Here is a 23,856-nt window from a genome sequence, read left to right as displayed (position 1 = left end):
GCCACAGCCTGGGGGATGTTTCCAGAATGAGATTTTCACTCTGCAGCGGAGTGTGCGCTGATATGAAACTTCCTGGCAGATTAAAACTGTGTGCCCGACCGAGACTCGAACTCGGGACCTTTGCCTTTCGCGGGCAAGTGCTCTACCATCTGAGCTACCGAAGCACGACTCACGCCCGGTACTCACAGCTTTACTTCTGCCAGTATCTCGTCTCCTACCTTCCAAACTTTACAGAAGCTCTTCTGCGAAACTTGCAGAACTAGCACTCCTGAAAGAAAGGATATAGCGGAGACATGGCTTAGCCACAGCCTGGGGGATGTTTCCAGAATGAGATTTTCACTCTGCAGCGGAGTGTGCGCTGATATGAAACTTCCTGGCAGATTAAAACTGTGTGCCCGACCGAGACTCGAACTCGGGACCTTTGCCTTTCGCGGGCAAGTGCTCTACCATCTGAGCTACCGAAGCACGACTCACGCCCGGTACTCACAGCTTTACTTCTGCCAGTATCTCGTCTCCTACCTTCCAAACTTTACAGAAGCTCTTCTGCGAAACTTGCAGAACTAGCACTCCTGAAAGAAAGGATATAGCGGAGACATGGCTTAGCCACAGCCTGGGGGATGTTTCCAGAATGAGATTTTCACTCTGCAGCGGAGTGTGCGCTGATATGAAACTTCCTGGCAGATTAAAACTGTGTGCCCGACCGAGACTCGAACTCGGGACCTTTGCCTTTCGCGGGCAAGTGCTCTACCATCTGAGCTACCGAAGCACGACTCACGCCCGGTACTCACAGCTTTACTTCTGCCAGTATCTCGTCTCCTACCTTCCAAACTTTACAGAAGCAGAAGAGCTTCTGTAAAGTTTGGAAGGTAGGAGACGAGATACTGGCAGAAGTAAAGCTGTGAGTACCGGGCGTGAGTCGTGCTTCGGTAGCTCAGATGGTAGAGCACTTGCCCGCGAAAGGCAAAGGTCCCGAGTTCGAGTCTCGGTCGGGCACACAGTTTTAATCTGCCAGGAAGTTTCATATCAGCGCACACTCCGCTGCAGAGTGAAAATCTCATTCTGGAAACATCCCCCAGGCTGTGGCTAAGCCATGTCTCCGCTATATCCTTTCTTTCAGGAGTGCTAGTTCTGCAAGTTTCGCAGAAGAGCTTCTGTAAAGTTTGGAAGGTAGGAGACGAGATACTGGCAGAAGTAAAGCTGTGAGTACCGGGCGTGAGTCGTGCTTCGGTAGCTCAGATGGTAGAGCACTTGCCCGCGAAAGGCAAAGGTCCCGAGTTCGAGTCTCGGTCGGGCACACAGTTTTAATTTGCCAGGAAGTTTCATATCAGCGCACACTCCGCTGCAGAGTGAAAATCTCATTCTGGAAACATCCCCCAGGCTGTGGCTAAGCCATGTCTCCGCTATATCCTTTCTTTCAGGAGTGCTAGTTCTGCAAGTTTCGCAGAAGAGCTTCTGTAAAGTTTGGAAGGTAGGAGACGAGATACTGGCAGAAGTAAAGCTGTGAGTACCGGGCGTGAGTCGTGCTTCGGTAGCTCAGATGGTAGAGCACTTGCCCGCGAAAGGCAAAGGTCCCGAGTTCGAGTCTCGGTCGGGCACACAGTTTTAATCTGCCAGGAAGTTTCATATCAGCGCACACTCCGCTGCAGAGTGAAAATCTCATTCTGGAAACATCCCCCAGGCTGTGGCTAAGCCATGTCTCCGCTATATCCTTTCTTTCAGGAGTGCTAGTTCTGCAAGTTTCGCAGAAGAGCTTCTGTAAAGTTTGGAAGGTAGGAGACGAGATACTGGCAGAAGTAAAGCTGTGAGTACCGGGCGTGAGTCGTGCTTCGGTAGCTCAGATGGTAGAGCACTTGCCCGCGAAAGGCAAAGGTCCCGAGTTCGAGTCTCGGTCGGGCACACAGTTTTAATCTGCCAGGAAGTTTCATATCAGCGCACACTCCGCTGCAGAGTGAAAATCTCATTCTGGAAACATCCCCCAGGCTGTGGCTAAGCCATGTCTCCGCTATATCCTTTCTTTCAGGAGTGCTAGTTCTGCAAGTTTCGCAGAAGAGCTTCTGTAAAGTTTGGAAGGTAGGAGACGAGATACTGGCAGAAGTAAAGCTGTGAGTACCGGGCGTGAGTCGTGCTTCGGTAGCTCAGATGGTAGAGCACTTGCCCGCGAAAGGCAAAGGTCCCGAGTTCGAGTCTCGGTCGGGCACACAGTTTTAATCTGCCAGGAAGTTTCATATCAGCGCACACTCCGCTGCAGAGTGAAAATCTCATTCTGGAAACATCCCCCAGGCTGTGGCTAAGCCATGTCTCCGCTATATCCTTTCTTTCAGGAGTGCTAGTTCTGCAAGTTTCGCAGAAGAGCTTCTGTAAAGTTTGGAAGGTAGGAGACGAGATACTGGCAGAAGTAAAGCTGTGAGTACCGGGCGTGAGTCGTGCTTCGGTAGCTCAGATGGTAGAGCACTTGCCCGCGAAAGGCAAAGGTCCCGAGTTCGAGTCTCGGTCGGGCACACAGTTTTAATCTGCCAGGAAGTTTCATATCAGCGCACACTCCGCTGCAGAGTGAAAATCTCATTCTGGAAACATCCCCCAGGCTGTGGCTAAGCCATGTCTCCGCTATATCCTTTCTTTCAGGAGTGCTAGTTCTGCAAGTTTCGCAGAAGAGCTTCTGTAAAGTTTGGAAGGTAGGAGACGAGATACTGGCAGAAGTAAAGCTGTGAGTACCGGGCGTGAGTCGTGCTTCGGTAGCTCAGATGGTAGAGCACTTGCCCGCGAAAGGCAAAGGTCCCGAGTTCGAGTCTCGGTCGGGCACACAGTTTTAATCTGCCAGGAAGTTTCATATCAGCGCACACTCCGCTGCAGAGTGAAAATCTCATTCTGGAAACATCCCCCAGGCTGTGGCTAAGCCATGTCTCCGCTATATCCTTTCTTTCAGGAGTGCTAGTTCTGCAAGTTTCGCAGAAGAGCTTCTGTAAAGTTTGGAAGGTAGGAGACGAGATACTGGCAGAAGTAAAGCTGTGAGTACCGGGCGTGAGTCGTGCTTCGGTAGCTCAGATGGTAGAGCACTTGCCCGCGAAAGGCAAAGGTCCCGAGTTCGAGTCTCGGTCGGGCACACAGTTTTAATCTGCCAGGAAGTTTCATATCAGCGCACACTCCGCTGCAGAGTGAAAATCTCATTCTGGAAACATCCCCCAGGCTGTGGCTAAGCCATGTCTCCGCTATATCCTTTCTTTCAGGAGTGCTAGTTCTGCAAGTTTCGCAGAAGAGCTTCTGTAAAGTTTGGAAGGTAGGAGACGAGATACTGGCAGAAGTAAAGCTGTGAGTACCGGGCGTGAGTCGTGCTTCGGTAGCTCAGATGGTAGAGCACTTGCCCGCGAAAGGCAAAGGTCCCGAGTTCGAGTCTCGGTCGGGCACACAGTTTTAATCTGCCAGGAAGTTTCATATCAGCGCACACTCCGCTGCAGAGTGAAAATCTCATTCTGGAAACATCCCCCAGGCTGTGGCTAAGCCATGTCTCCGCTATATCCTTTCTTTCAGGAGTGCTAGTTCTGCAAGTTTCGCAGAAGAGCTTCTGTAAAGTTTGGAAGGTAGGAGACGAGATACTGGCAGAAGTAAAGCTGTGAGTACCGGGCGTGAGTCGTGCTTCGGTAGCTCAGATGGTAGAGCACTTGCCCGCGAAAGGCAAAGGTCCCGAGTTCGAGTCTCGGTCGGGCACACAGTTTTAATCTGCCAGGAAGTTTCATATCAGCGCACACTCCGCTGCAGAGTGAAAATCTCATTCTGGAAACATCCCCCAGGCTGTGGCTAAGCCATGTCTCCGCTATATCCTTTCTTTCAGGAGTGCTAGTTCTGCAAGTTTCGCAGAAGAGCTTCTGTAAAGTTTGGAAGGTAGGAGACGAGATACTGGCAGAAGTAAAGCTGTGAGTACCGGGCGTGAGTCGTGCTTCGGTAGCTCAGATGGTAGAGCACTTGCCCGCGAAAGGCAAAGGTCCCGAGTTCGAGTCTCGGTCGGGCACACAGTTTTAATCTGCCAGGAAGTTTCATATCAGCGCACACTCCGCTGCAGAGTGAAAATCTCATTCTGGAAACATCCCCCAGGCTGTGGCTAAGCCATGTCTCCGCTATATCCTTTCTTTCAGGAGTGCTAGTTCTGCAAGTTTCGCAGAAGAGCTTCTGTAAAGTTTGGAAGGTAGGAGACGAGATACTGGCAGAAGTAAAGCTGTGAGTACCGGGCGTGAGTCGTGCTTCGGTAGCTCAGATGGTAGAGCACTTGCCCGCGAAAGGCAAAGGTCCCGAGTTCGAGTCTCGGTCGGGCACACAGTTTTAATCTGCCAGGAAGTTTCATATCAGCGCACACTCCGCTGCAGAGTGAAAATCTCATTCTGGAAACATCCCCCAGGCTGTGGCTAAGCCATGTCTCCGCTATATCCTTTCTTTCAGGAGTGCTAGTTCTGCAAGTTTCGCAGAAGAGCTTCTGTAAAGTTTGGAAGGTAGGAGACGAGATACTGGCAGAAGTAAAGCTGTGAGTACCGGGCGTGAGTCGTGCTTCGGTAGCTCAGATGGTAGAGCACTTGCCCGCGAAAGGCAAAGGTCCCGAGTTCGAGTCTCGGTCGGGCACACAGTTTTAATCTGCCAGGAAGTTTCATATCAGCGCACACTCCGCTGCAGAGTGAAAATCTCATTCTGGAAACATCCCCCAGGCTGTGGCTAAGCCATGTCTCCGCTATATCCTTTCTTTCAGGAGTGCTAGTTCTGCAAGTTTCGCAGAAGAGCTTCTGTAAAGTTTGGAAGGTAGGAGACGAGATACTGGCAGAAGTAAAGCTGTGAGTACCGGGCGTGAGTCGTGCTTCGGTAGCTCAGATGGTAGAGCACTTGCCCGCGAAAGGCAAAGGTCCCGAGTTCGAGTCTCGGTCGGGCACACAGTTTTAATCTGCCAGGAAGTTTCATATCAGCGCACACTCCGCTGCAGAGTGAAAATCTCATTCTGGAAACATCCCCCAGGCTGTGGCTAAGCCATGTCTCCGCTATATCCTTTCTTTCAGGAGTGCTAGTTCTGCAAGTTTCGCAGAAGAGCTTCTGTAAAGTTTGGAAGGTAGGAGACGAGATACTGGCAGAAGTAAAGCTGTGAGTACCGGGCGTGAGTCGTGCTTCGGTAGCTCAGATGGTAGAGCACTTGCCCGCGAAAGGCAAAGGTCCCGAGTTCGAGTCTCGGTCGGGCACACAGTTTTAATCTGCCAGGAAGTTTCATATCAGCGCACACTCCGCTGCAGAGTGAAAATCTCATTCTGGAAACATCCCCCAGGCTGTGGCTAAGCCATGTCTCCGCTATATCCTTTCTTTCAGGAGTGCTAGTTCTGCAAGTTTCGCAGAAGAGCTTCTGTAAAGTTTGGAAGGTAGGAGACGAGATACTGGCAGAAGTAAAGCTGTGAGTACCGGGCGTGAGTCGTGCTTCGGTAGCTCAGATGGTAGAGCACTTGCCCGCGAAAGGCAAAGGTCCCGAGTTCGAGTCTCGGTCGGGCACACAGTTTTAATCTGCCAGGAAGTTTCATATCAGCGCACACTCCGCTGCAGAGTGAAAATCTCATTCTGGAAACATCCCCCAGGCTGTGGCTAAGCCATGTCTCCGCTATATCCTTTCTTTCAGGAGTGCTAGTTCTGCAAGTTTCGCAGAAGAGCTTCTGTAAAGTTTGGAAGGTAGGAGACGAGATACTGGCAGAAGTAAAGCTGTGAGTACCGGGCGTGAGTCGTGCTTCGGTAGCTCAGATGGTAGAGCACTTGCCCGCGAAAGGCAAAGGTCCCGAGTTCGAGTCTCGGTCGGGCACACAGTTTTAATCTGCCAGGAAGTTTCATATCAGCGCACACTCCGCTGCAGAGTGAAAATCTCATTCTGGAAACATCCCCCAGGCTGTGGCTAAGCCATGTCTCCGCTATATCCTTTCTTTCAGGAGTGCTAGTTCTGCAAGTTTCGCAGAAGAGCTTCTGTAAAGTTTGGAAGGTAGGAGACGAGATACTGGCAGAAGTAAAGCTGTGAGTACCGGGCGTGAGTCGTGCTTCGGTAGCTCAGATGGTAGAGCACTTGCCCGCGAAAGGCAAAGGTCCCGAGTTCGAGTCTCGGTCGGGCACACAGTTTTAATCTGCCAGGAAGTTTCATATCAGCGCACACTCCGCTGCAGAGTGAAAATCTCATTCTGGAAACATCCCCCAGGCTGTGGCTAAGCCATGTCTCCGCTATATCCTTTCTTTCAGGAGTGCTAGTTCTGCAAGTTTCGCAGAAGAGCTTCTGTAAAGTTTGGAAGGTAGGAGACGAGATACTGGCAGAAGTAAAGCTGTGAGTACCGGGCGTGAGTCGTGCTTCGGTAGCTCAGATGGTAGAGCACTTGCCCGCGAAAGGCAAAGGTCCCGAGTTCGAGTCTCGGTCGGGCACACAGTTTTAATCTGCCAGGAAGTTTCATATCAGCGCACACTCCGCTGCAGAGTGAAAATCTCATTCTGGAAACATCCCCCAGGCTGTGGCTAAGCCATGTCTCCGCTATATCCTTTCTTTCAGGAGTGCTAGTTCTGCAAGTTTCGCAGAAGAGCTTCTGTAAAGTTTGGAAGGTAGGAGACGAGATACTGGCAGAAGTAAAGCTGTGAGTACCGGGCGTGAGTCGTGCTTCGGTAGCTCAGATGGTAGAGCACTTGCCCGCGAAAGGCAAAGGTCCCGAGTTCGAGTCTCGGTCGGGCACACAGTTTTAATCTGCCAGGAAGTTTCATATCAGCGCACACTCCGCTGCAGAGTGAAAATCTCATTCTGGAAACATCCCCCAGGCTGTGGCTAAGCCATGTCTCCGCTATATCCTTTCTTTCAGGAGTGCTAGTTCTGCAAGTTTCGCAGAAGAGCTTCTGTAAAGTTTGGAAGGTAGGAGACGAGATACTGGCAGAAGTAAAGCTGTGAGTACCGGGCGTGAGTCGTGCTTCGGTAGCTCAGATGGTAGAGCACTTGCCCGCGAAAGGCAAAGGTCCCGAGTTCGAGTCTCGGTCGGGCACACAGTTTTAATCTGCCAGGAAGTTTCATATCAGCGCACACTCCGCTGCAGAGTGAAAATCTCATTCTGGAAACATCCCCCAGGCTGTGGCTAAGCCATGTCTCCGCTATATCCTTTCTTTCAGGAGTGCTAGTTCTGCAAGTTTCGCAGAAGAGCTTCTGTAAAGTTTGGAAGGTAGGAGACGAGATACTGGCAGAAGTAAAGCTGTGAGTACCGGGCGTGAGTCGTGCTTCGGTAGCTCAGATGGTAGAGCACTTGCCCGCGAAAGGCAAAGGTCCCGAGTTCGAGTCTCGGTCGGGCACACAGTTTTAATCTGCCAGGAAGTTTCATATCAGCGCACACTCCGCTGCAGAGTGAAAATCTCATTCTGGAAACATCCCCCAGGCTGTGGCTAAGCCATGTCTCCGCTATATCCTTTCTTTCAGGAGTGCTAGTTCTGCAAGTTTCGCAGAAGAGCTTCTGTAAAGTTTGGAAGGTAGGAGACGAGATACTGGCAGAAGTAAAGCTGTGAGTACCGGGCGTGAGTCGTGCTTCGGTAGCTCAGATGGTAGAGCACTTGCCCGCGAAAGGCAAAGGTCCCGAGTTCGAGTCTCGGTCGGGCACACAGTTTTAATTTGCCAGGAAGTTTCATATCAGCGCACACTCCGCTGCAGAGTGAAAATCTCATTCTGGAAACATCCCCCAGGCTGTGGCTAAGCCATGTCTCCGCTATATCCTTTCTTTCAGGAGTGCTAGTTCTGCAAGTTTCGCAGAAGAGCTTCTGTAAAGTTTGGAAGGTAGGAGACGAGATACTGGCAGAAGTAAAGCTGTGAGTACCGGGCGTGAGTCGTGCTTCGGTAGCTCAGATGGTAGAGCACTTGCCCGCGAAAGGCAAAGGTCCCGAGTTCGAGTCTCGGTCGGGCACACAGTTTTAATCTGCCAGGAAGTTTCATATCAGCGCACACTCCGCTGCAGAGTGAAAATCTCATTCTGGAAACATCCCCCAGGCTGTGGCTAAGCCATGTCTCCGCTATATCCTTTCTTTCAGGAGTGCTAGTTCTGCAAGTTTCGCAGAAGAGCTTCTGTAAAGTTTGGAAGGTAGGAGACGAGATACTGGCAGAAGTAAAGCTGTGAGTACCGGGCGTGAGTCGTGCTTCGGTAGCTCAGATGGTAGAGCACTTGCCCGCGAAAGGCAAAGGTCCCGAGTTCGAGTCTCGGTCGGGCACACAGTTTTAATCTGCCAGGAAGTTTCATATCAGCGCACACTCCGCTGCAGAGTGAAAATCTCATTCTGGAAACATCCCCCAGGCTGTGGCTAAGCCATGTCTCCGCTATATCCTTTCTTTCAGGAGTGCTAGTTCTGCAAGTTTCGCAGAAGAGCTTCTGTAAAGTTTGGAAGGTAGGAGACGAGATACTGGCAGAAGTAAAGCTGTGAGTACCGGGCGTGAGTCGTGCTTCGGTAGCTCAGATGGTAGAGCACTTGCCCGCGAAAGGCAAAGGTCCCGAGTTCGAGTCTCGGTCGGGCACACAGTTTTAATCTGCCAGGAAGTTTCATATCAGCGCACACTCCGCTGCAGAGTGAAAATCTCATTCTGGAAACATCCCCCAGGCTGTGGCTAAGCCATGTCTCCGCTATATCCTTTCTTTCAGGAGTGCTAGTTCTGCAAGTTTCGCAGAAGAGCTTCTGTAAAGTTTGGAAGGTAGGAGACGAGATACTGGCAGAAGTAAAGCTGTGAGTACCGGGCGTGAGTCGTGCTTCGGTAGCTCAGATGGTAGAGCACTTGCCCGCGAAAGGCAAAGGTCCCGAGTTCGAGTCTCGGTCGGGCACACAGTTTTAATCTGCCAGGAAGTTTCATATCAGCGCACACTCCGCTGCAGAGTGAAAATCTCATTCTGGAAACATCCCCCAGGCTGTGGCTAAGCCATGTCTCCGCTATATCCTTTCTTTCAGGAGTGCTAGTTCTGCAAGTTTCGCAGAAGAGCTTCTGTAAAGTTTGGAAGGTAGGAGACGAGATACTGGCAGAAGTAAAGCTGTGAGTACCGGGCGTGAGTCGTGCTTCGGTAGCTCAGATGGTAGAGCACTTGCCCGCGAAAGGCAAAGGTCCCGAGTTCGAGTCTCGGTCGGGCACACAGTTTTAATCTGCCAGGAAGTTTCATATCAGCGCACACTCCGCTGCAGAGTGAAAATCTCATTCTGGAAACATCCCCCAGGCTGTGGCTAAGCCATGTCTCCGCTATATCCTTTCTTTCAGGAGTGCTAGTTCTGCAAGTTTCGCAGAAGAGCTTCTGTAAAGTTTGGAAGGTAGGAGACGAGATACTGGCAGAAGTAAAGCTGTGAGTACCGGGCGTGAGTCGTGCTTCGGTAGCTCAGATGGTAGAGCACTTGCCCGCGAAAGGCAAAGGTCCCGAGTTCGAGTCTCGGTCGGGCACACAGTTTTAATCTGCCAGGAAGTTTCATATCAGCGCACACTCCGCTGCAGAGTGAAAATCTCATTCTGGAAACATCCCCCAGGCTGTGGCTAAGCCATGTCTCCGCTATATCCTTTCTTTCAGGAGTGCTAGTTCTGCAAGTTTCGCAGAAGAGCTTCTGTAAAGTTTGGAAGGTAGGAGACGAGATACTGGCAGAAGTAAAGCTGTGAGTACCGGGCGTGAGTCGTGCTTCGGTAGCTCAGATGGTAGAGCACTTGCCCGCGAAAGGCAAAGGTCCCGAGTTCGAGTCTCGGTCGGGCACACAGTTTTAATCTGCCAGGAAGTTTCATATCAGCGCACACTCCGCTGCAGAGTGAAAATCTCATTCTGGAAACATCCCCCAGGCTGTGGCTAAGCCATGTCTCCGCTATATCCTTTCTTTCAGGAGTGCTAGTTCTGCAAGTTTCGCAGAAGAGCTTCTGTAAAGTTTGGAAGGTAGGAGACGAGATACTGGCAGAAGTAAAGCTGTGAGTACCGGGCGTGAGTCGTGCTTCGGTAGCTCAGATGGTAGAGCACTTGCCCGCGAAAGGCAAAGGTCCCGAGTTCGAGTCTCGGTCGGGCACACAGTTTTAATCTGCCAGGAAGTTTCATATCAGCGCACACTCCGCTGCAGAGTGAAAATCTCATTCTGGAAACATCCCCCAGGCTGTGGCTAAGCCATGTCTCCGCTATATCCTTTCTTTCAGGAGTGCTAGTTCTGCAAGTTTCGCAGAAGAGCTTCTGTAAAGTTTGGAAGGTAGGAGACGAGATACTGGCAGAAGTAAAGCTGTGAGTACCGGGCGTGAGTCGTGCTTCGGTAGCTCAGATGGTAGAGCACTTGCCCGCGAAAGGCAAAGGTCCCGAGTTCGAGTCTCGGTCGGGCACACAGTTTTAATCTGCCAGGAAGTTTCATATCAGCGCACACTCCGCTGCAGAGTGAAAATCTCATTCTGGAAACATCCCCCAGGCTGTGGCTAAGCCATGTCTCCGCTATATCCTTTCTTTCAGGAGTGCTAGTTCTGCAAGTTTCGCAGAAGAGCTTCTGTAAAGTTTGGAAGGTAGGAGACGAGATACTGGCAGAAGTAAAGCTGTGAGTACCGGGCGTGAGTCGTGCTTCGGTAGCTCAGATGGTAGAGCACTTGCCCGCGAAAGGCAAAGGTCCCGAGTTCGAGTCTCGGTCGGGCACACAGTTTTAATCTGCCAGGAAGTTTCATATCAGCGCACACTCCGCTGCAGAGTGAAAATCTCATTCTGGAAACATCCCCCAGGCTGTGGCTAAGCCATGTCTCCGCTATATCCTTTCTTTCAGGAGTGCTAGTTCTGCAAGTTTCGCAGAAGAGCTTCTGTAAAGTTTGGAAGGTAGGAGACGAGATACTGGCAGAAGTAAAGCTGTGAGTACCGGGCGTGAGTCGTGCTTCGGTAGCTCAGATGGTAGAGCACTTGCCCGCGAAAGGCAAAGGTCCCGAGTTCGAGTCTCGGTCGGGCACACAGTTTTAATCTGCCAGGAAGTTTCATATCAGCGCACACTCCGCTGCAGAGTGAAAATCTCATTCTGGAAACATCCCCCAGGCTGTGGCTAAGCCATGTCTCCGCTATATCCTTTCTTTCAGGAGTGCTAGTTCTGCAAGTTTCGCAGAAGAGCTTCTGTAAAGTTTGGAAGGTAGGAGACGAGATACTGGCAGAAGTAAAGCTGTGAGTACCGGGCGTGAGTCGTGCTTCGGTAGCTCAGATGGTAGAGCACTTGCCCGCGAAAGGCAAAGGTCCCGAGTTCGAGTCTCGGTCGGGCACACAGTTTTAATCTGCCAGGAAGTTTCATATCAGCGCACACTCCGCTGCAGAGTGAAAATCTCATTCTGGAAACATCCCCCAGGCTGTGGCTAAGCCATGTCTCCGCTATATCCTTTCTTTCAGGAGTGCTAGTTCTGCAAGTTTCGCAGAAGAGCTTCTGTAAAGTTTGGAAGGTAGGAGACGAGATACTGGCAGAAGTAAAGCTGTGAGTACCGGGCGTGAGTCGTGCTTCGGTAGCTCAGATGGTAGAGCACTTGCCCGCGAAAGGCAAAGGTCCCGAGTTCGAGTCTCGGTCGGGCACACAGTTTTAATCTGCCAGGAAGTTTCATATCAGCGCACACTCCGCTGCAGAGTGAAAATCTCATTCTGGAAACATCCCCCAGGCTGTGGCTAAGCCATGTCTCCGCTATATCCTTTCTTTCAGGAGTGCTAGTTCTGCAAGTTTCGCAGAAGAGCTTCTGTAAAGTTTGGAAGGTAGGAGACGAGATACTGGCAGAAGTAAAGCTGTGAGTACCGGGCGTGAGTCGTGCTTCGGTAGCTCAGATGGTAGAGCACTTGCCCGCGAAAGGCAAAGGTCCCGAGTTCGAGTCTCGGTCGGGCACACAGTTTTAATCTGCCAGGAAGTTTCATATCAGCGCACACTCCGCTGCAGAGTGAAAATCTCATTCTGGAAACATCCCCCAGGCTGTGGCTAAGCCATGTCTCCGCTATATCCTTTCTTTCAGGAGTGCTAGTTCTGCAAGTTTCGCAGAAGAGCTTCTGTAAAGTTTGGAAGGTAGGAGACGAGATACTGGCAGAAGTAAAGCTGTGAGTACCGGGCGTGAGTCGTGCTTCGGTAGCTCAGATGGTAGAGCACTTGCCCGCGAAAGGCAAAGGTCCCGAGTTCGAGTCTCGGTCGGGCACACAGTTTTAATCTGCCAGGAAGTTTCATATCAGCGCACACTCCGCTGCAGAGTGAAAATCTCATTCTGGAAACATCCCCCAGGCTGTGGCTAAGCCATGTCTCCGCTATATCCTTTCTTTCAGGAGTGCTAGTTCTGCAAGTTTCGCAGAAGAGCTTCTGTAAAGTTTGGAAGGTAGGAGACGAGATACTGGCAGAAGTAAAGCTGTGAGTACCGGGCGTGAGTCGTGCTTCGGTAGCTCAGATGGTAGAGCACTTGCCCGCGAAAGGCAAAGGTCCCGAGTTCGAGTCTCGGTCGGGCACACAGTTTTAATCTGCCAGGAAGTTTCATATCAGCGCACACTCCGCTGCAGAGTGAAAATCTCATTCTGGAAACATCCCCCAGGCTGTGGCTAAGCCATGTCTCCGCTATATCCTTTCTTTCAGGAGTGCTAGTTCTGCAAGTTTCGCAGAAGAGCTTCTGTAAAGTTTGGAAGGTAGGAGACGAGATACTGGCAGAAGTAAAGCTGTGAGTACCGGGCGTGAGTCGTGCTTCGGTAGCTCAGATGGTAGAGCACTTGCCCGCGAAAGGCAAAGGTCCCGAGTTCGAGTCTCGGTCGGGCACACAGTTTTAATCTGCCAGGAAGTTTCATATCAGCGCACACTCCGCTGCAGAGTGAAAATCTCATTCTGGAAACATCCCCCAGGCTGTGGCTAAGCCATGTCTCCGCTATATCCTTTCTTTCAGGAGTGCTAGTTCTGCAAGTTTCGCAGAAGAGCTTCTGTAAAGTTTGGAAGGTAGGAGACGAGATACTGGCAGAAGTAAAGCTGTGAGTACCGGGCGTGAGTCGTGCTTCGGTAGCTCAGATGGTAGAGCACTTGCCCGCGAAAGGCAAAGGTCCCGAGTTCGAGTCTCGGTCGGGCACACAGTTTTAATCTGCCAGGAAGTTTCATATCAGCGCACACTCCGCTGCAGAGTGAAAATCTCATTCTGGAAACATCCCCCAGGCTGTGGCTAAGCCATGTCTCCGCTATATCCTTTCTTTCAGGAGTGCTAGTTCTGCAAGTTTCGCAGAAGAGCTTCTGTAAAGTTTGGAAGGTAGGAGACGAGATACTGGCAGAAGTAAAGCTGTGAGTACCGGGCGTGAGTCGTGCTTCGGTAGCTCAGATGGTAGAGCACTTGCCCGCGAAAGGCAAAGGTCCCGAGTTCGAGTCTCGGTCGGGCACACAGTTTTAATCTGCCAGGAAGTTTCATATCAGCGCACACTCCGCTGCAGAGTGAAAATCTCATTCTGGAAACATCCCCCAGGCTGTGGCTAAGCCATGTCTCCGCTATATCCTTTCTTTCAGGAGTGCTAGTTCTGCAAGTTTCGCAGAAGAGCTTCTGTAAAGTTTGGAAGGTAGGAGACGAGATACTGGCAGAAGTAAAGCTGTGAGTACCGGGCGTGAGTCGTGCTTCGGTAGCTCAGATGGTAGAGCACTTGCCCGCGAAAGGCAAAGGTCCCGAGTTCGAGTCTCGGTCGGGCACACAGTTTTAATCTGCCAGGAAGTTTCATATCAGCGCACACTCCGCTGCAGAGTGAAAATCTCATTCTGGAAACATCCCCCAGGCTGTGGCTAAGCCATGTCTCCGCTATATCCTTTCTTTCAGGAGTGCTAGTTCTGCAAGTTTCGCAGAAGAGCTTCTGTAAAGTTTGGAAGGTAGGAGACGAGATACTGGCAGAAGTAAAGCTGTGAGTACCGGGCGTGAGTCGTGCTTCGGTAGCTCAGATGGTAGAGCACTTGCCCGCGAAAGGCAAAGGTCCCGAGTTCGAGTCTCGGTCGGGCACACAGTTTTAATCTGCCAGGAAATTTTCATATCAGCGCACACTCCGCTGCAGAGTGAAAATCTCATTCTGGAAACATCCCCCAGGCTGTGGCTAAGCCATGTCTCCGCTATATCCTTTCTTTCAGGAGTGCTAGTTCTGCAAGTTTCGCAGAAGAGCTTCTGTAAAGTTTGGAAGGTAGGAGACGAGATACTGGCAGAAGTAAAGCTGTGAGTACCGGGCGTGAGTCGTGCTTCGGTAGCTCAGATGGTAGAGCACTTGCCCGCGAAAGGCAAAGGTCCCGAGTTCGAGTCTCGGTCGGGCACACAGTTTTAATCTGCCAGGAAGTTTCATATCAGCGCACACTCCGCTGCAGAGTGAAAATCTCATTCTGGAAACATCCCCCAGGCTGTGGCTAAGCCATGTCTCCGCTATATCCTTTCTTTCAGGAGTGCTAGTTCTGCAAGTTTCGCAGAAGAGCTTCTGTAAAGTTTGGAAGGTAGGAGACGAGATACTGGCAGAAGTAAAGCTGTGAGTACCGGGCGTGAGTCGTGCTTCGGTAGCTCAGATGGTAGAGCACTTGCCCGCGAAAGGCAAAGGTCCCGAGTTCGAGTCTCGGTCGGGCACACAGTTTTAATCTGCCAGGAAGTTTCATATCAGCGCACACTCCGCTGCAGAGTGAAAATCTCATTCTGGAAACATCCCCCAGGCTGTGGCTAAGCCATGTCTCCGCTATATCCTTTCTTTCAGGAGTGCTAGTTCTGCAAGTTTCGCAGAAGAGCTTCTGTAAAGTTTGGAAGGTAGGAGACGAGATACTGGCAGAAGTAAAGCTGTGAGTACCGGGCGTGAGTCGTGCTTCGGTAGCTCAGATGGTAGAGCACTTGCCCGCGAAAGGCAAAGGTCCCGAGTTCGAGTCTCGGTCGGGCACACAGTTTTAATCTGCCAGGAAGTTTCATATCAGCGCACACTCCGCTGCAGAGTGAAAATCTCATTCTGGAAACATCCCCCAGGCTGTGGCTAAGCCATGTCTCCGCTATATCCTTTCTTTCAGGAGTGCTAGTTCTGCAAGTTTCGCAGAAGAGCTTCTGTAAAGTTTGGAAGGTAGGAGACGAGATACTGGCAGAAGTAAAGCTGTGAGTACCGGGCGTGAGTCGTGCTTCGGTAGCTCAGATGGTAGAGCACTTGCCCGCGAAAGGCAAAGGTCCCGAGTTCGAGTCTCGGTCGGGCACACAGTTTTAATCTGCCAGGAAGTTTCATATCAGCGCACACTCCGCTGCAGAGTGAAAATCTCATTCTGGAAACATCCCCCAGGCTGTGGCTAAGCCATGTCTCCGCTATATCCTTTCTTTCAGGAGTGCTAGTTCTGCAAGTTTCGCAGAAGAGCTTCTGTAAAGTTTGGAAGGTAGGAGACGAGATACTGGCAGAAGTAAAGCTGTGAGTACCGGGCGTGAGTCGTGCTTCGGTAGCTCAGATGGTAGAGCACTTGCCCGCGAAAGGCAAAGGTCCCGAGTTCGAGTCTCGGTCGGGCACACAGTTTTAATCTGCCAGGAAGTTTCTCACAGCGTCATTTGCAGGCACCACAATCAGATTTGTAGGTGTGATCCAGGGTAAGCTCCAACTCCGAATCTGCCACACTGGCGGGTGCAACCTGCCTCACCCACTCCAAAGATCAACAACAGAAAATGTGGAGTCTCCTTCTGCAAAGACATTCCTGTCTGTGAGTGCCTGCGATTCTCATCATCCATTGCCTCTATGGATCTGGATTCCGATGAGATGCAACAGCCCCCCCCCCCCCCCCCCCTGTGTGCACCAGGTATGATGTAACACCCACAGCCTTCTTCAGAACCAGTAGCTAACTTCAAGTCCAAACTACTGTCCCACACCATACCATGGTATGGCTTATTAGGATGGTTCTGCCCTTACGAGCCAATTCCAGAGGGTTGAGTTCTTGCTATCTCACTGGGTGTATCTACAGTTCACTCAATATGATTATGCACATGTCTGGTGAGATCACTAAAGGCATGGTGAACAAGGGGACAATTGTACGAGTCAGGTCACATGGCAAAACACCCGTAGCAGATTCACCTGCAAACTGCCGCATCTCACTTGTCATTCACCGATGTTTACAGCAAGTGCTGTGTATTTGTTGATGACGATTCTTTGCTATGTAGTTTCCTCCTGGACTGTGATACAAACTTCCTTTTTATCTACTGATGATGTTTGGCTTGTGCAAGGATATGCCTTTCTGCCTAATGTGGGACTGTATGTTATCATCATCCAACTGACCACAGTATTTTTAGTGACTGAACTGATGGCATATGGGGGCACCAAAGAGTGTGGTTCATAACTAAGTGTTTACCAATAAAACTTACAAACAGTATTCTCCAGCACAGAAGTGAGTGTTATTTCAAGAACACTTAAAAATTATTACTTTCTGTGAATTAATTATAAAAAACTTATACTTAATAAAATGTGTCATTGAAGTAGAATTACAACATGGACAAAATCCTGTGTGAATAGCATGAAGTTCAATGCAATGGCAGTTGGCTTATGCTTAGAAGTAGAACGAAATACAATATTAGTCACAGAGAACAGAGAACTGAACTACACTACAATTCTTACCTATTTTCTCAATAGGAAGACCTGTATGCTTCACATAGAGTTTATTGATTTGTTTCTTTATTTTTAAAATTTCTTCTACATGAATAAGCATATCAGTTGCTTGACCCTGCAGGAAAATAATTTTTATATTTGGACACACTTTCTACACAATAAACACAATCAATTTAAAAATTTTGTATTTTGAAATGTCAAATATTTGTTTAATAAAAATAGTAAACTAAATAAAGTTAATAACACAAACAACTAAAAGTAAATTGAAAAGGGATGTACACTGATGAGCTAAAACATTATGACCAGCTGTTTAATAGCATGTTGTTCCACTTTTCAATAGAGATGCTCCTTGACATGGATTCTACAAGTCCTTGACATGTTTAAAGAAGTATGTGGCACCAGATGTCTACACACAGATCAAACAATTCCCACGAATTATGGGATGGTGGTTTACAGGTGCGCAGCTGGCGTCTGATGTGTGTTCCAATCGGTACAGATCAGGCACACTTGCTGGCCACGATATCAATGCGAGTTCACTGTAATACTCAAACCACTATAGCATAATTCTGACCTTGCAACATGGACAGTTATCCTGCATGAAGATGTCATCCTCATATGGGGAGACTTCAAGCCTTAAGCGATGCAGATGGTCCGCAATAATGTTCAAGTAGTTAACTGCTGTCATGATGCCTTTGATTACCACCAGATTCCACAGTAGCCTAACTCAATGTATCCCATAGCATAATTCTGCCCTCACTGGCCTGCATCTCTGGTGCGGTGCACGTTTTGAGCAGCCATTTGCCTGGATGACAGTGTGTAAGGACCCATCCATCAACCTAGTGTAACAATAGATGCGATTCTTTTGATAGGTGACAAGTTTCTATAGATCCACAGTGAAAACTAAGTGATGCTGTGCCCACTGTAACCATAACTGACACTGTCACTGGGTCAACACAGGGACACTTAGGGTCACGTGATGTGGAGCTCCATGCGCAACAATGGCCTTCGGAAGTGTGTCCAAAACACATGCGCCTGCACCAGCACTGTACTCTGTCGTCAGTCTGCCACATATCGCTGCCTATCCTGGATTACACAGTGGGGGATCATCCGACTTCTATGTTCTGTGATGAAACATTATTTTCTAATACCACACAGCCTACCCATTATTTCACCATCCTTCAACCACTTTCCATAGGTGCTCACAGCAGTAGTATGCCAACAGGTGACCAGCTTCGCCATTTCACAGATTTTCATTTCCAGACGCAGCACCACAACAATGTGACCTTTGTCAAAACAACTTACATCAGTGGATTTCCACATTTGCAGCCCATATCTTCACTATAATGACTGCCCATTCATTTCTGCTCCACTTACATTATTACCTTACTGTGTCATGTGCCCGCAACACCACCAGGAGGCATTCAGCTTCGCAATAGGCAAAGGTCATAATGTTTTGGCTCATCAGTGTATATAACACACTATTCCAAAACAGTCTAATAACAATGAAAGGTATCTACAAAGTTCTTATTAAATTATACAGGGTGATTCAAAAAGAATACCACAACTTAAGGAATTTAAAACTCTGCAACGACAAAAGGCAGAGCTAAGCACTATCTGTCGGCGTATTAAGGGAGCTATAAAGTTTCATTCATTTGTACATTGGCACTTATCTGTCCGTAACTACCTGAACGTCAACTACCCGAGGCGATGGATCGGCCACCAGGCAGCCCGTGACAGAGCACTTCATCACTGGCCTCCAAGAAGCCCTGATCTTACCCCCTGCGATTTTTTCTTATGGGGGTATGTTAAGGATATGGTGTTTCGGCCACCTCTCCCAGCCACCATCGATGATTTGAAATGAGAAATAACAGCAGCTATCCAAACTGTTACGCCTGATATGCTACAGAGAGTGTGGAACGAGTTGGAGTATCGGGTTGATATTGCTCGTGTGTCTGGAGGGGGTCATATTGAACATCTCTGAACTTGTTTTTGAGTGAAAAAAACCTTTTTAAATACTCTTTGTAATGATGTATAACAGAAGGTTATATTATGTTTCTTTCATTAAATACAAATTTTTAAAGTTGTGGTATTCTTTTTGAATCACCCTGTATTCTAACATACAGTGCACTTCTAAATATGTCTCAATTCCAAGGTATCTACAAAGTTCTTATTAAATTATATTCTAACATACAGTGCACTTCTAAATATGTCTCAATTCCAAAGACTTTTTTGTTTTGTTTTGTATTCTCAGTAGTAAATGATATATTTCAGGTATTAGTAACATATGAAATGATTATGTAGCACCACAACAATGAATGTAAAAATCATAACTAGCAGATTGTGATAAACTCACACTGAACCTCAAACTTTCAGAAAAATTGTGTTGGTTCTTTAAAAATTATTACAAAAAAGCACAGAAAAGAAGAAGTGACTATATGGCTTCTTATAGTATCTCTCTCACTCTAAAATCTTGAAAGATTTGCTTTTCCCTTTGTGACACCCAACCTTCATTATCTCTGACTCCACAGGGAATTGTTTCCTAAAGATAAAAACTGTCATTTTTAATACTACTGTTGATCATGAGACAATATTTAAAGCACACAATAAAAAAAGCTTTAACTGATTTGGTGTCCTGCCCAACTTTCAGTAAACCTATGGTCTAATTTCAGTAATCTTTCAGGTATTAAAAAAAAAACAACGAATAAGGGTGTAATGGTAAGTTTTTCAAGTTCTCAGTATTTCTTGTTGAGAAATTAAGTGTATTTTACAATCCACGAGCTTTTGCTAGGCCACTTTCAAAAAAGAGCTGCATGGAATGTAGACAGGAACATGCTCATTTCAAGGGCTCTGGGGAGCGGGGCAATCTAACATATGCATAAGCTGCAAGTAATGCTGTCAACAAGGGAAGTGGGACTTGCCATAATAAAGCACTTGGATTCAATGTTCTTCCAATGCTTTTTATAATTCTCCATCTGTTTTGTTTTTGGTGATATTGCTGATAAAATACAAATAAAGGAGTTAGCTGATATACTGGAGACGATGAGTCGCTGATAGGTACAACAAAAAGACACTAAATTTTTTTGTTGTTGTGCTTATCTGCGACTCAGCATCTCCCCTGTATGGCGAGTAGCAACTTTCCTTTTCATAATATAGTTACATTTCATACTGGATTTTCCACTGTTTGAGTTAAGCTGACACGTGAGAAGAAATTTAGAGTTTATGAACTTTCAGCTATAAGGTAGATTGGTAAGCCTAAGTGCTGATAAATATGTCTATTATTTATTTCCATGTATGTTGTGAGAAGCAAATGTATACATGAAGTTTAACAAAAATTGAAAACGTTATCTGTGCTACCCCATGGTTACAAAATGCAGTACAAAGGACCCAAAACAATACAGAAGAATTTAGTGAAAACATTTAAGATGTTCTAGCAGTATGTATTGAATCACATAGGACATTCAGAAGACAGAAATACTCCACCATTTAAAGATGTACACATTCACTGTTTAGTATCTGTATTATAACGAAGTATAGAAGGTCCCTGACTGGGACACCAAGGAAATGTAGTTGTTTTAATGTGTAGTTTTTAAATATGCATGTCACTGCACTTTCCTCCTCCTCTGCTTGTTATTTTAGCGGCATGCAGAGCCACTGATCAGATTATGGGTGTCCAGATACTATTCAAGATTTTATATAGTTGTTTCATGAAACTACAACAGTTGATACAATTTTCAATACAAAATCTGTTTGTACAGTACGTCAAATGAGATAAGTTTTTTCTCTTAATGAAAATGAAGTTTGAATTTAACTGTTTGTAGCAGAATGTAAATGTTGAATGTTAGCAAATATAGATACAACTTCTGAACATTTTCCTGCAGACTTAGAAACTTACTTTTATCCAATAAACAAACATTTTTTATGCATGGTTTTTATTTCATATTGTACGTGTGCTTGTGTTTGGCATAAATTTTGAAAGAATTTCTTTCAATAAGAAATATGTTTGATGATGAACAGAGCACTGTCAGTAACAATATTTGTTGCTCTTAATACTTGTGAACTGCAAGCTACTATTTGTTAATCATGCTTGCCATTTAATGAAATCTATGTACTTTCTTTTAAGTACATTTGTAACTTCACTTCTCAACTACAACAGTAGGGTAAATTTAACTAAATAATTTTCAGCCACATGAAATAATGCTGTAGGAAAGTGCCTCTCACTTAATCTGTTGAACAACACAATTTAGAAAAAACATCAACTCAAAATTTATTAAGTTAACATAAAAAGCATTATTTATTCATACCCGAACTCCACCAGATGGTTGATGAATCATGATTCGTGCATTGGGAAGAGAATGCCTCATTCCACAAGTACCTGCGGCAAGTAGTAGGCTGGCCATACTGCATGCCTGTCCGACACACCACGTTGCAATGGGTGGCAATATGTACTGCATTGTATCATAAATAGCCAAACCAGCTGTCACACTTCCACCAGGACTGTAAAACACACAGAGCTAGATTTTACATTAGCTAACATCATTAGAAAACTAAGAGAGAGAGAAATGAAAATCACCTTTCATTTATTTATTACTTTCAATAGCAAAATCATACTTGCTTCCTTAGCACGTCTCTCACATGTCACTAGCTATCATGCTGCCTCTATTTATTATTAAAATATCAAGTCCACTCATAAGAATGTATCTATTTCCTAATCATACTGGAAACAGACCTGAGGACATGTCCATGAGGTATGGGGAAACTGCTTATAATTTTCACTTAAGCAACAATATTGAATCAAAGTCGAAATAAATCATTGGGTCAGGTTTTTACCAGAAGAAACTGTGTAATGATTCATACTATCTGACACCTGTGAGTGACACTTAATGATTAAAGTATATCGTTGTGGAGAAATAACATAGGAATTTGCTGTCTGATCAATTCTTGATAATATCTGGGCAATCTGGAAGGACAATTTTATAGCTGTTGGTTGTAATATATGAAAAATCTGCAGTAATGTGTGTAATATTTTAGTTTCTTTTACTGTGGCAGCTTCCTGTGGAATTGTAGGTACGGATGGAAAAATTGGGATGTTGTTGAGACAGTGTAAGAGGGCATGATAGAGAGACAAGTTCATTTGAAATGCCTGAAAATACAACCATTTTCCTTTAAAGAAAATTGCTAATAATTAGGAAGTAGTTGTAATGAGTTTCTTACAACAGTTTCCAATGTTCAGATGTAACAAGTGGCAATGATGAAGAGATTGGATTCCTGAACTTATTGCTGTGCAAGGTGGCCAACTGAAATCCCCCACAGATTTCTACTTTGGATAACCATAAACTTTAACTGGATACCCAGGACTGCAGTCAGCTTATTCAGTTTGCAAGATGACAATAATCTGCACATCCCAGAGGAGAGGGCAGTTGATGATTATCAAAATTACAACTACGCCAAGGATAACAGACAGCCAGACACAGGAGAGAGAAAGGAACCATCCCAGCATTAGCCTGCATCGATTTAGGGAAATCACAGACAACCTAAATCAGGATGGTCAGACACGGGATTGAACCGTTGTCCTTCTGAATGCGAGTCCACTGTCTAACCACTGTGCCACCTTGCTTGGTGAGAGAGAAGGAATTATGAAAAATTAAAGGGAAGATATATCAAAGAAAGGGCCATACTTCCTCCTTGTATATTGTTTCTTCATTTTTATGCACAGAGACAACCCACCCACCAAGAGGCAGATGGCAAAAACACATAGAAAGAAGCAAAACTGCCGTCTTTTGGGACAAGTTCCCCATCTTCTAGCAAAGGAGAAGAGAGAGTTAGGGGAAAATACTATTAAGGATTAGTGTTTAGAAGAAGGCATAGAAAGAGATACCCAGGATCTTTTATACAAGACAGACATGAAAGAAAAAGAGAGATTACTGGTAGATTAGACAGCATTTTACAACACAGAAGTGGCAGAAGGGGCGGTAGGCAAGTCAGAAATGTGTGGAAATACACGTAATAAAGAACACAAAAAGACCGTGAAACTACTAAGTGCAAGGAAAATTGTAGAGAGAGGGTGAAAAATAATCAGATGGATACTTAAGTGCCTTCAGAGGGTTCATCAAACCACTTTCGTACTATTTCTCTGTCATTCCGTTCTCAAACAGTATGTAGAAAAAACAAACACTAGATGATTTCTCTCATTGTAGGTGGGCCAGGGTGTCCACAGGTCATGAAAGTCACAAAAAAGTAATGAAAATGTAATGAAACTGAGTGGGTGGTTATGAATTTTATTTTCTGTGTCAGCAGGTGCAGTTCTAGAAGGAAGTGGCAAGTTAGCGCACCCCCAAAGATGTATTCAGCAGTTCATTAAATAAAACAATTGTATGTGTTATGAAAATGCACCAGAACTCTTAAAAGTCTTATCTGTAGGGGACTTGTGTGACCATATGTGCAGGCCATGACAGCAAAGCCTCTGCTACTGCTGTTTGCAACCTTGAGGAGAAGGTGCAGATGGAGAAATTTGGAGCTTCTTCAGTATACAGCAAAATTTTCAGAATACACGTTTCTTCAGTGTTTCAATAATATACTTAAAGTGTTATTTAAGATCAAAAGTATTCCGGCTGGTAATGAAGAAAAATGTGTATTCCAGTAATTATATGTCTTATTCAGCAGACTTTCTTTTTGTACCTATCGATTGCAATTCTTATGTGCATGTTTAAACTCTGATAGTCTTATGTGAAAATTCCCTTGTTAGATGGAAGCAATAATATTTCAGAAACCTACATTCAATTCTATAACACTTCCTTTATGACTACCATTTTTAGTAAAATGCACAAAAGTGTGTGATTTTGTGTCATAAAAAGTATTTTACTACAGTCTTTATGTACTGCAATAAAATCAACAAGAATTTATGTAATAGTAAAAATATATGTTATGTAACTTAAAAATTTCCAACGATTTACTCTTTAAATCATGATTTCAACAGGGGGTTACCAGAGACCACACCTCATAGGATACATAACAGAGAAGTCAACTCATGAGTTAAGCGTTAACCTATCATTCCCAAACATGTTAGATTCTTTGTAAAATTTTTGATTACACTCCTCTCAAGCTTTGGCCAGCTTTCTGTACCTGTAATGATCCGAGCTTGAGCTCTGATTCTCCCCCTGACCAGCAATGACAATTTGCAAATATATAACGATGGTTCCTAGGTCTACCCTTGTCCAGTCTATGACTGGAACCCTTTGAGACTGAAGCCCTTATATACTTTCTCGAAATCCTCTTAAAAAAAAAAAAACTGCCCAATCCACTCGACACAGGCCCCATTACACATGCAGCCATC

The 23,856-nt window shown here is 46.5% G+C and overlaps 1 protein-coding gene across 1 annotated transcript in view; it reads right to left on the bottom strand.

Moving 5' to 3' along the window:
- LOC124612853 (ATP-dependent Clp protease proteolytic subunit) overlaps positions 1 to 23,856 on the bottom strand; it is a 63,795-nt gene that overhangs the window by 10,103 nt on the left and 29,836 nt on the right. Inside the window, exons 4-5 of the mRNA XM_047141281.1 lie at positions 20,828 to 21,020; positions 16,536 to 16,641 (exon numbers count right to left, since the gene is read on the bottom strand). Of these exons, the coding sequence (XP_046997237.1) occupies positions 16,536 to 16,641; positions 20,828 to 21,020 (299 nt within the window). The remainder of the gene's footprint in view (positions 1 to 16,535; positions 16,642 to 20,827; positions 21,021 to 23,856) is intronic.

This window comes from Schistocerca americana, chromosome 4 (genome assembly GCF_021461395.2).
Source record: "Schistocerca americana isolate TAMUIC-IGC-003095 chromosome 4, iqSchAmer2.1, whole genome shotgun sequence".
Taxonomy (NCBI): Eukaryota; Metazoa; Arthropoda; class Insecta; order Orthoptera; family Acrididae; genus Schistocerca; species Schistocerca americana.
Note: the sequence above shows the minus strand (reverse complement) of the source record. Positions and strands in the feature narration are given on the sequence as shown.